This window comes from Rana temporaria, chromosome 10 (assembly GCF_905171775.1).
Source record: "Rana temporaria chromosome 10, aRanTem1.1, whole genome shotgun sequence".
NCBI lineage: Eukaryota > Metazoa > Chordata > Amphibia > Anura > Ranidae > Rana > Rana temporaria.
In genome coordinates, this window is record NC_053498.1 from 144,617,360 (window position 1) to 144,630,336 (window position 12,977).

The window sequence follows — 12,977 nt, forward strand, 5'->3', positions numbered from 1 at the left end:
TGACGTGAAGTTACGAATGATGTGAAGTTACGAATGATGTGAAGTTACGAATGATGTGAAGTTACGAATGATCTGAAGTTACGAATGATGTGAAGTTACGATGGATCTGAAGTTACGAATGATCTGAAGTTACGAATGATGTGAAGTTACGAATGATCTGAAGTTACGAATGATGTGAAGTTACGAATGATCTGAAGTTACGAATGATGTGAAGTTACGATGGATCTGAAGTTACGAATGATCTGAAGTTACGAATGATGTGAAGTTACGAATGATCTGAAGTTACGAATGATGTGAAGTTACAAATGATGTGAAGTTACGAATGACGTGAAGTTACGAATGATCTGAAGTTACGAATGATCTGAAGTTACGAATGATCTGAAGTTACGAATGATGTGAAGTTACGAATGATGTGAAGTTACGAATGATGTGAAGTTACGAATGATGTGAAGTTACGAATGACGTGAAGTTACGAATGATGTGAAGTTACGAATGATCTGAAGTTACGAATGATGTGAAGTTACGAATGATGTGAAGTTACGAATGATGTGAAGTTACGATGGATCTGAAGTTACGAATGATGTGAAGTTACGAATGATGTGAAGTTACGAATGATGTGAAGTTACGAATGATGTGAAGTTACGAATGATGTGAAGTTACGAATGATGTGAAGTTACGAATGATCTGAAGTTACGAATGATCTGAAGTTACGAATGATCTGAAGTTACGAATGATCCGATAAACCTAACAAAAAAAACAACAACAACGAAACGAAAATGAAACTAAACCAATTTTTCGGTAGTGCACATGTCTACAAGCGTCTGTGATTCCAGCTTCATATTGCTCCTCCTTTCTTCTCAAGCTCTCCCAGGATTGGCTGCTCCACATCTTAGCAGAATTGGGCATGCCGAAGTCATGTGGTGTCTTTCCTGAGTTTTGACTGGCTGGTATTCATCAGGGGGGTGTTATCCAAGAGATCAGCAGAAGCTTGGCATGACAGAGGAGGAAATACACGGTGCAGCTCCCAGAACGGCGACTACACCGACAACTGAACCCGGGAGGGTGCATGGAGTCAGAGCTGGGCAGAGGAGGAGGAGGAGGTGCAGTGTGTGTGTCTGACGTCATCTCCTGCAAGTTGCAGCATTGATTTTGATCACAAGAATGTGTTATGTGGGGGGGTGGGGTGGGTGTCTCACTTTGCATAGATAAGACCCAGTAAGGCTGCATGGGTTCAAAGGTTACAGCCTACCCTTGTCATCTGACACCAAGTCTATATCTAACTTTATTTTCTTGTACAGAAGCCCCTCTCTCTATCCTGCACATGCACGCTGTCCTGTTTGTCCGTCCATCCCTCCACGCTGTCCTGTCCGTCCATCCCTCCACGCTGTCCTGTCCGTCCATCCCTCCACGCTGTCCTGTCCGTCCATCCCTCCACACTGTCCTGTCCGTCCCTCCACACTGTCCTGTCCGTCCTCCACGCTGTCCTATCCGTCTGTGTGTCCTCCACGATGTCCTATCCGTGCATCCCCCCCACACTGTCCTATCTGTCTGTCCCTCCTCCACGCTGTCCTATCCGTGCGTCCCCCCCCACGCTGTGCTATCCGTCCGTCCCTCCTCCACGCTGTGCTATCCGTCCGTCCCTCCTCCACGCTGTGCTATCCGTCCGTCCCTCCTCCACGCTGTGCTATCCGTCCGTCCCTCCTTCACGCTGTCCTATCCGTCCGTCCCTCCGCCATGCTGTCCTATCCGTCCGTCCCCCCCACGCTGTCCTATCTGTCTGTCCCCCCCACGCTGTCCTATCCGTCCGTCCCTTCACGCTGTCCTATCCGTCCGTCCGTCCGTCCCTCCACACGCACACTGTCCTGTCTGTCCGGCACACACTGGAAACACGGTCATCTCCATATACAATATAATTAATAGAACCATCCTATTAAAAACTGGCACAATTGTTTTACAGCTGCAGTTCAAATAATAATTTTCGATGTAACTCTTAAAATATAATAATTCTCTTTGAAATTTTATATATGTGGTATTTTTTTTATTTAATTTATTTTATTTTTTTAGGAATATTGATTGTCTCCTTTTTTTAATAGGTGTTCTGAAAATTGTAATAACCTTACGAAAGATTGTGACTCGCCTGACTGGAATATCGAGATTGCCGCTGTATGTTGGAGACCTGGAAGGTAAATGTTTCAAAAACAAACTTTCAATATAAAAAATTATTGATCATTAGGTCCTTCTGAGAAGACAAACATCTCCATTCACCATTGTCCGTCTGTCATAGACACACACGGCACAGAAACGTTCATCTTCATCCATCACTGCAATTTCTAAACACGTCTATTCTCTAAGCAATTTTTAATTTTTTTTTAATTGTATTATTGATTTTAATACCGTATTTATCGGCGTATACCGCGCACTTTTTTGCCCTGAAATTCAGGGCAAAATCGTGGGTGCGCGATATACGCCGATACCCGTGCCGAGTTTGAACTACTGCGCCGGCATATACCGAGCGCAGTACACTCGTGTATAGTCGGGCAGGCTCGGCTCTTCTCGCAGTCACGTCCTGGACGTACAGGACGTGACCGCTAGAGGAGACAAGCCTGCCCGACTATACACGAGTGTACTGCGCTCGGTATATGCCGGCGCAGTAGTTCAAACTCAGCGCGGGAAGCGGAGATCGAGCGGGGAGGACACTGCAGAAGGACGCCGGACCCGACGACACCACCGAAGCCGCAGACGGACGCCGGACCCGACGAGGCCGCCGATGGATGCCGGGCAAGACACCAAAACTGTAAGTACTAAAATCTTTTTTTCACAGGAATGCGGGTCCACTTTAGGGGTGCGCGCTATACGCCGGAGCGCGCAATACCCTGATAAATACGGTAGTTGTCATCCTTTCAAATAGGTGTTTTAAAAATTTCAGTAACCTTACCATAGACTGTGAATTATCATCTGACTGGAGAATGGAGATTCCGACTGTTTGCTGGTGACCTGGAAGTATCACGGTAAACTTTTCAAAAACAAATTTTCTATAATCGTGTCCATCTGTTATTCACGCTCATCTCCATCCAACACACGCATGCGGTCATGTTCAGCTCCCACTGACCCGCCCATCGCCCACTCCCTCGCCGCCTGGCTCCCACTGACCTGCCCATCGCCGACTGACTCCGACTGATCCACCCCCTCACCGCCCGGCTCCCACTGACCCACCCCTCCCACCGCTCTCCAGTCCCACCCAAGCAAACAGTCGGCACGTCCGCCGGCTGGCCAGAGTCCCGAACAAAGCACGAAACGGCTTCCATCGGGTCTCCGATTTAGTAACCCGGGAAGCGACGTCACTTCCGGGGGTTTACTGGGCTGCCTACAGGGCCGATTTAAAATAATCCACAGTATTCAAAGCGGCAGATTTTGATGTTTTGAATACTATAAAGTGCAGTGGAGGGATTTGGGGTCTTTTAGACCCCAGATCCCTCCATAAAGAGTACCTGTCAGTGCTTATTACTGTCACAAGGGAAGTTTACATATAGCAATAAAAAATGTAAAATAAATGTAAAAGGACGGGTTCACAACTATGCAAATTGGATGTGGATTTCTCCGCATCCAATTTGCATGGTAGGAGATTGTGACCGGCTCTCTATGGAGCCGGTAAACATATCTCTGCGGCGGCTCCGGTGGGAATTTGCGGTCTGTCTTTTGGTCCATTTCAAGTCCGAATTCAGCCCAATAATTTGGGCTAAAATCAAACTTGAAACGGTGAACGGGGACACACCGGACCCCCTGCTGTGAGCCACATGCGGCAATAATGTGAACCCAGCCTAAATCTCCAGAATATTGGCACCTGATATTGGCCTTAAAGCGGAGTTCCACCAATATATACAAAAAGTGTAGTTGCTGACTTTTATTAATCAGCCACTCACCTGTCCGAGGTTCCAGTAATGCAGGCGTACGAAGCCCTGCTCGTCTCCCCCCTCCTCTCTGCGGCGCCGGCATCAAGACTGTGGGTGCCCGGCTGTGGCTTCACAGCTGGGCAAGCACTGCGCATGTGCGAGCCGCGCTGCGCACGTGATTGGCCCGGGCAATCATCTGGGACCTGTGACGTGTGTCACAGATGATTGCTGAGAGGGAGGGGTGAACTTCCTTCCGGCGCTGCGGTACCCCGGGAGAAAGTGGGAGCTTGAATCCTCTAAAAAGAGGGTTTCCGTCCCCCCCCAAAAAAAAATGACATGCCAAATGTGACATGTCGGGGGGTCACCTTCCCTTAAAGCAAAAGTTAAATTTTTGGGTGGAACTCTGCTTTAAAGTCAGCCGAAAAATCTATATCTGTCGACACCTAATTCAAAGTAATTTTCTAACAAAAAAAAATTATTTTAACTTGTAAACACCCAGTGTCAGAAATAGGCTTGGGCTTGAAGTGTCTAGGAGAAAGTACAGGTGCTCCCTCTTATGCCGCGCACACACAAGGAAAAGTCCGATGTGAGCTTTTGGTCGTAAATTTAGACCGTGTGTAGGCTCCATTGGAATTTTTCTGTCGGAATTTCTGCCAAGAAAAAATTGAGAGCTGGTTCTCAAATTTTCCGTTGGAAAAAAATCCTATTGGAAAATCCGATCATCTGTAGCAATTCCGACGGAGAAAAATCCTACGCATGCTCAGAGGCATTGAACTTCATTTTTCTCGGCTTGTCATACTGTTGGAAAAAAATCCACGGACTTCTTGTCGGATTTTCTGATTGTGTGTACGCGGCATTGGAAGTTGACAGCAGTATTTCAACCATTTTTTGTAAATAGTGAGATCTGTAAGCATTGAAGAATATGCAAATGACTGTAATAGTTACCGTATATACTCGAGTATAAGCAGAGTTTCTCAGCACATTTTGTTTGTGCTGAAAATTGCCCCCCTTGGCTTATACTCGAGTCACCTTTGCGCCTGATCTCCCGGACTTTGGGGACCCAGTACCAGTCGGCCGTAGGTCCCCTGGACCCCAAACTTGGCCCCACTCTTCCTCTGCAAAGTTTGTTGTCCGGGGGAACTACGGCCGGGGAGCACCAATTTTTCAAAGTCGGGCACTGCTTCCATAGACTCCCATGTTAAACTGTAATTTCTCTGGTAAATTTGGGGACCCGGTAACGGCCAGCCATAGGTCCAATGGACTCGAAACTTAGCACACGTGTAGTCCCACTCTTCCTCTACAAGTGTGCAAAGTTTTCTGTCTTGGGGATCTATGGCCAGGGAGCACCGATATACTCCCATGTTAAACCTAAGTCTAGTCATGGGCACAGTGAGGCATGCACATGGACACAGTGAGGCATGCAGATGCACACCATAGGTTTATACTCGAGTCAATACGTTTTTCCCATTTTTTTTGTGGTAAAATTGTGTCCCTCGGCTTATATTCGGGTCGGCTTATACTCGAGTCTATACGGTATATAAAAATATATAATTATATGTATATTTAAATATTTTAAATACATTTTATATGTATGTGTGTGTGTATGTGTGTGTGTATATATATATATATATATAAAATTTAGTAAAAAGACAATACCAATATTTTTGACAATTCCAATTTTCTTGACAGGTTCCTTACGCTGAAACGTTTTTGGAAAATTGAAACGATTTTAACTTTTCTGTACGTGATTTATCTTTTTGGAATATTAGCCTTTTGAAAAGAGAAACTTTGGTTCATCCTTGCTCAAATTGATCCTCATCCTATGGAAAAAGAACCATTATTTTTTTACAACCAAAACTACAATCTTTTACAAACTGACACACATCTAATTGCATTGTAACAAATTGCTTATACTAGCAAAGATTTCGTTATGCCTTCTTGTATTGTTAAAAAATGTACTTCTCATTGGAAAAGGAAAGAGAGAAATGTAATTTTCCACGTCTTTCCCAACGACAAAGAACGTATAAAGCAATGGCTTATGAGGACCGGTCAGTTCGATGATAGTAATATAGCGGCGACCGTTGAGAAAGTATGGCTAGGTAAACCTAACGATTCATATAGAATATGTTCTAAGCATTTCGCAGCAGACATGTACCAAGATGTATGTGGAAAAATGAAACTAAAAAAAAAAGAAGCCTACCCCAGTATATTTCCTACAGATGGCGCCAGCGCTGATGTTGAGGATGACGAGAGAAGAATAAAGAGACTTTGTACTGAACAGAACAGAGATACTTCATTAAATGTGATTGATCAAACCGCATGCGATGACAGTAATGCAAATGAAACTCTCTTGTTTCCTTCAAGCATGCAAACCGAGAATACATCCGTATTTAGTGCCGGCGAAGCTATATCAGAATTCTCAAGTATTCCAGAAACTCCCCATTTTGACCTTACTACCTCTGAAAGTTATGTCCAGTCAAGGAAAAGACTAACCTGGTCTAAGGGCGTCATGACCGATTTTAGTATGCATTCTAAGAATAAGAAAATTGGAACATTACCGTTCTTTGGTTGTAAAAATAAAAAAATACAGCATTGTCCAGAGACACGAGATGTTGGCATACAGTGTGATTTATCCAGCTCTTCGAAAAAAAGAAAAAAAGGTTTATCACGAGTGAAACTGATAAACGGCACTTCTCCAGACGAAGAAAATGACGACCTCCCAATTTCAGATGTAGTGCAACGTGAGACGCCGATCGTTTTCAGCCAGGGGCCATCTGTAAAGAGTGAAATGGACGATGTTGACCTATCTTACAATCCGGCCAATGATTCCAACATTGACAATGAGCAAAGCGACTTGGGCGCTCCACGTGAAGATCAGTTTTACAGCCTTGAGAAGTCAAAATTAACATCTGCAGTTTCCGGTTCTGGATTTGCAAAGGAAAGAAAGTTTTTAGTTTTCGAAAGCTGTCTGGATAATCTTTTGGCCATGGTGCACTGCAAGTACGGGGATTGCAATGCCTCCATTTCAAAAGTAAAAAAAAAACTGTGCGGTTCTTGCCTGTCCGTTTATGCCATTTGTAAAGAAGGTCATCGCTTTCTACTTTGGCAAAGTCAGCCTAATATAGGAAACCGTCCAGTAGGCGATGTTTTAATCGCAAGTTCAACTCTATGCAGCGGATCCAATTTCCTGACAATAGAAAGTTTTCTTCGGCTACTAGGGATGACGTCCATTAGCAAAACCACATATTACGAATATCAGAAAAACTACTTATTCCCTGCGATCGATTACCATTGGCAATTAGATCAAAACAATACAATATCCCAACTATCTGGCCATGCAGTCTGTTTATCGGGAGACCGACAATGTGATAGCCCTGGTTCCAACGCCAAATATTGCACCTATTCTTTTGTGGAGGCAAAAACCCAAAAAATAGTTGGCTTTGCTGTGGAACAACGAACACCGAGTTCCAGTTTCATTGCTTTGGAGGGCAAAGCCTTTGTGAAGGCGCTAGATGAGCTGCAAGACAGAGGGCTCAATGTCCGCATTATTTGCACAGACAGGAATGTTACTATTAGAAAACTACTACAAGAAAAATACTCCAACATTCTACATCAGTTTGACGTCGGGCGTATGGCGAAATCGGTAGGGGCAAAGCTTAGAGCCGCTAGTAAAAAAAAAAGATGTTCTGAGTTGGCGCCATGGATTCCATCCATAAAAAAACATTTACGGTGGGCATCAGCTAACTGTGAGCGCAACGCTCTAAAATTAAAAGAACAGTGGTGTTCGGTATTATATCACGTGATCAATGTGCATCAATGGCGTGGATGTGAACACTACAAAGAATGCAAGCATTCTTCCATTAGAGAAAAATCCAATATAACAAGGAAATGGTTGAGAGAAGGATCATGTGCCTACAAAGAGCTGAAAGACATCATTCTAAGAAAGACTTGGCTTAGAGATATCGAAAGACTTACTTTATTTTGCCACACGGGGAATCTAGAAATATTCCATAGCACGGCATTAAAATACAAGCCGAAAAGCAATCATTTTTTTATGGACGCTATGGTCGCAAGGACACAGCTGTCTATCCTTGAGCACAATTCAAATTTACAGGATACTAGTTTAGACCAAAGCAACAGGGACCGAACCAAAAGTGAAGGTTACAGCAGTACGGCGAGAGGTCAATGGGTTTTAAGGGTTGTATATGAAGCACGTCGTCAAGACTTTGTGTACGGCATATACAACCATATCTTTTCTGCTCTCCGAGGTCAACTTTAGTTTTGGTGGGCTTCACTAAGTCATCATTATCCCAAAAATATGGCCCCTGTTGACAAACCATCGTTGTCATTACAAAAGCTATGACGTCATTCCAGAAGGTTGAAAATGGATTAGTTATTCATGGGCAATGCTGTTTCTTACCTAAAAATTTAAGGCTTTATATTCCTTTATAAGCAGGGCTTTTTTTCAGCGGGAACGTGGGGGGGGGACGCAGTTCCGGCACCTCCAGCACTGAATATATGTAATATCAAGAGGCGCTTTGGGTCTTCTGGAGGTTCTATTGATGCTGGCTGCTGGGGAATCGAATGTTGCTGGAGGGGATCTATTTTTGCGGGGGGCAGGGGGGTGCTATTGTTGTTGATGGAGCATCTATTGCTGCTGGGGGTGTGCCATATGTTCCTAGGGGGGCATATGTTCCATGGGGGGGGGGTGTCAATCGTTGATGGGAGGGATATACTGTTGTTGGCTGTTGGAGGCTCTATTGATGCTGGCTGTTGCGAGTCTAATATTGCTGGGGGGGGGGGGGGGGGGAATGTTGCTAGCTACAGGGAATCTATTTTACTGGGTCAGATTCTCGTACATACGCCGCCGGCATAGTGTAAGTCATTTACACTACGCCATCGCAACTTACTGGTGCAAGTGCCGTATTCCTCAAGCACTTGCTCCGTAATTTGCGGCGGCGTAGTGTAAATGGCCCGGCGTATCCCCGCGTAAATCAAAGGGGGCGGCTTCTATTTAAATTAAGCGCGCCCCCGCGTCGATTGAACTGCGAATGCGCCGGGCTGAAAAATAGCCTAGTGCGCATGCTCCAGCTCACGACGGAAAACTTTACGTCAATGACGCACACGTCGGCGTCATTGACGTAAAGTCGTATTCAAGAACGACTTAGGAAAACGACGTATCCGAAGGGAAAGGACGACGCGGACCCGACGCCATACTTAACAACATGGCATACGGCGGACTGGCGTAAGGTTACCCCTCATATAGCAGGGGTAACCTTACACCTACAGAAACGAGGTAAGCGACGACTACGCGACGCAAATTCGTTCGGGAATCGGCGTATCAGGCTCATTTGCATAGTCAAATGAGACCTGAACGTAAACGCCACCTAGCGGCCAGCGGCGAATTACATTTAAGATCCGACAGTGTAAGTCACTTACACCTGTCGGATCTTGGTCGTATCTATGCGAAAATGATTCTAGGAATCACTCGCATAGATACCCGGGGCCAAAAAACAGAGATACGACGGTGTTTCCTGAGATACACCGTCGTAACTCTGCTGAGAATCTGGCCCATCGTCTTTCTTGTTTTCATTTAACAAATTCCATACAAATTACTTAGCACCACAAAATTAAACTTGGTTCTGTATTCTCTAAAAGGGGTGGTACTGGGAGGTGGGGTGGGGGTGGAACCAAGGAACGGTGCTCAGAGGTGGGTATGAGGCAGAGACAAGGGGTGAGTTCCTGCAGCTATTCTCTGAGAAGAAAAGCCCTGTTTATAAGGAATAACAAACATGGAAATGTATGGATGGTCTGTGGAGACCAATTGTTACAGAGTCAACCTATTGTGTAACTCTCACACTTTTATTGTAAATAAAATAAATAAATTGCCAGTGACTTTTTAATGCAATTATGCTTGATATTTTCTATCTATTTTACAGTGTTGAAAATTAATTATGTGATCCACTGGACATATTTTTATTTTCTAATAATTTTTATTGCAAAGTTTAGAAGGTTTACAAAAGGCATAACCAGTGTCAAATAAATGTCAAAGAGCCGAAGCATCCTCCTATACCACATGTGTCAAACACAAGGCCCGGGTAGCCGAATCCGGCCCGCCAGGCCATTTCATGTGGCCCTCGCCCCCAAGGGCTTTTTCCCAACCAGGACGAGGCAGAACTCTGTTCTGTCACCTCCAGCTCTCTCCCTCCACTGTGACTTGTACTAAAAAAAACAACAATTTAAATATAAGCAGGGTTTTTTTTTCTCAGAAAATGGGTGCAGGAACTCACCCTCCCCAGCCAATTCTCCACCCTCAATCCTGTCCTTTCCAGGGCTGGTTTTTATTCCTAGTCCGGCCCTGAGTACATGGATTGAAAACTGGCTACAAGGGCGAGTTCAGAGGGTGGTGATAAATGGGGAGTACTCGGAATGGTCAGGGGTGGGAAGTGGGGTCCCCCAGGGTTCTGTCCTGGGACCAATCCAATTTAATATGTTCATAAATGACCTGGAGGATGGGGGTAAACAGCTCAATCTCTGTATTTGCAGACAATACTAAGCTAAGCAGGGCAATAACTTCTCCGCAGGATGTGGAAACCTTGCAAGAAAATATGAACACATTAATGGGATGGGCAACTACTTGGCAAATGAGGTTTAATGTGGAAAAATGTAAAATAATGCATTTGGGTGGCAAAAATCTGAATGCAATCTATACACTGGAGGGAGAACCTCTGGGGGGAATCTAGGATGGAAAAGGACCTGGGGGTCCTAGTAGATGATAGGCTCAGCAATGACATGCAATGCCAAGCTGCTGCTAAGGAAAAGTAGGAGGAAAGTAACTCAGGGGTCAGTAGTAGGTTATGCAGAGGTCAGTAGAATGTAACACAATGCAGAGGTCAGTAGTATATGGGCCAGATTCACGTATCTGGGCGCATCTTTGTGCGGGTGTAGCGTATCCTATTTACGCTACGCCGCCGCAACTTAGACAGGCAAGTGCAGTATTTGAAAAGCATTTGCTCCGTAAGTTGCGGCGGCGTAGCGTAAATTGGCCGGCGTAAGCCCGCTTAATTCAAAGTAGGCTGGTAGGGGGCGTCATCTATTTAAATTAAGCGTGACTCCATGTAAATGAATGGCCGGTCGAACTGGGCATGCGCGCGCATGCTCAGTATCACGTTGAATTTTCTCCCTAAGTTACGCCGGCTCAATGCCTGTGACGTGAACGTAAACCTACGCACAGCCCCATTCACGTACGACTTACGTAAACGACGTAAAATCTGACGGCAGTTCCGACGTCCATACCTTGCATGGGCTGCGCCACCTAGAGAGGTGTTTTATCTTTACGCCGGCGTATGTCTTACGTAAACGGTGTAGCTTACTGCGACGGGCGTACGTACGTTCGTGAATCGGCGTATCTTTCTCATTTACATATTCGACGCGTAAATCAACGTAAACGCCCCTAGCGGCCAGCGTAAATATGCAGCCAAGATACGACGGCGTAGGAGACTTACGTCGGTCGTATCTTGGCAACAGTGAGGCGTATCTCATTTAAAGAATGCGCGCAAAGATACGACGGCGTATCTACTGATACGCAGTCATAAGTCTCTCTGAATCTAGCCCTATATATGTAGAGGTTAGGAGTATTTTTAGGCCCCTCCCCCCATGTTAATTCCCTCCCGGGACCTCAGACGCAGTGATTCCCGGCAGAGTAAGATCTCACAAGCCGGGATCTATAAAAGCTTGTTATTATGATACACACAAATATCAATAGAAGAGATACAATTTTATTTTTATTTTTTAAGAAGAGTTTTAATAACACTTTTTTAGAATCGACAAAAGTTGGTTTGAAAAATTCCCCCTTTTTTTTTTACTCTAAACAATGGGCCAGATTCAAGAAGCAATTACGCCTGTGTAACCATAGGTTACACAGCGCAATTGCTTACTTGCTCCGGCGTAGCGAATGCTCCTGATTCAGGAACATCGCTACGCCAACTGCAGCCTAAAATCTGGGTGGCATAAGGCTCCTATGCCACGCAGATTTCAGGCTGCATTCTTGCGTTGGCCGCTAGGGGGCGCTCCCATTGTGATCTGTGTATAGTATGCAAATTGCATACTAACACCGATTCACAACGTTGCGCGAGCCCTGCGTACGCAAATTACGTAGTTTGCGTACGTCGGGTTTCACGTAAGGTTACACATCCTAATAGCAGGCGCAGCCAATGCTATAGGATACCCACGTTCCCGCCTCGCGATATTTAAAATCAACGTCATTTGCGTAAGTGAATCGTGAATGGCGCTGGACGCCATTCACGTTCACTTTGAAGCAAATGACGTCCTTGCGACGTCATTTGCCGCAATGCACGTCGGGAAAGTTTGCGCTCTACGCTACGTTGGCGCTCTACGCTCGGCGCGGGAGCGCTCCTAATTTAAATGATTCCCGCCCCCGGCGGGATCATTTACATTTTGCCGGCGCGCCCTCGCAATTTACGGAGCTACTGCTCCGTGAATCGAGGGCAGCGCAAAATATTTGCGGGGGCGCAGGGCAAAATCGTTGCCCTGTGCCTCCGCAAATAAAGCGCAAATGTACCTGAATCTGGGCCATTGTCTGTCGTCAACCAACTTTATATAAAGGAAAACAGGAGCCAATCACAGAGGAGATATTCACGGGGCTGAATTTGGTTATTCGGCGGTTAGGAGACGACATGAGGAAGAAAAATTAGCTCTTCATCCATGAAAAATTCTGTCTGGCCAAGTCATCTCAAGAAACAGATACAAGTCGTCCCTCGACAACGGTTACTACCGGCAACCGACACAACTTTCCTCTTCCTGGCTTGTGAATGGAGTTTTTATAGACAAGTTGCGGTATTTTACTACTGCCCATAATAAAGACATGACTTGAAGCAATTCTTGTGTCATGGACCTCAAGTCGCATCAAAGTCAGACCAAAGTAGCGCAGGGAATACTATGACGTCGCTGCAACTTTAAGCCTCCATTCACATCTAGGCGACAAAACGCCCGACGCTTGTGCCGCTAGAGGGGGAAATTCCCATTGCTGTCTATGGAGATGGTTCACATCTCATAGACGCCGTACGC

General features: G+C 45.3%; 1 protein-coding gene across 3 annotated transcripts; it reads left to right on the forward strand.

The window, feature by feature from the left end:
- The first annotated feature begins 412 nt into the window (after window positions 1–412).
- LOC120915727 lies at window positions 413–8,501 on the forward strand. 3 transcript variants are annotated; one of them, XM_040326482.1, is made up of 3 exons: window positions 413–1,107; window positions 2,094–2,183; window positions 5,580–8,501. In XM_040326482.1, exon 3 carries the CDS (start codon window positions 5,821–5,823, stop codon window positions 8,167–8,169), a length of 2,349 nt encoding a protein of 782 aa, XP_040182416.1. In that variant the 5' UTR covers window positions 413–1,107; window positions 2,094–2,183; window positions 5,580–5,820; the 3' UTR covers window positions 8,170–8,501. The 3 variants fall into 3 exon arrangements, with proteins under 3 accessions (XP_040182416.1, XP_040182415.1, XP_040182417.1); XM_040326481.1 differs by having other exon boundaries at window positions 413–1,100; XM_040326483.1 differs by lacking the exons at window positions 413–1,107; window positions 2,094–2,183 and adding an exon at window positions 2,860–3,008.
- Window positions 8,502–12,977: the final 4,476 nt, after the last annotated feature.

Coding starts and splice junctions, on each gene's coding strand:
- LOC120915727 (XM_040326482.1), top strand. CDS start 5,821: ATGCCTTCTTGTATTGTTAAAAAATGTACTTCTCATTGGAAAAGGAAA.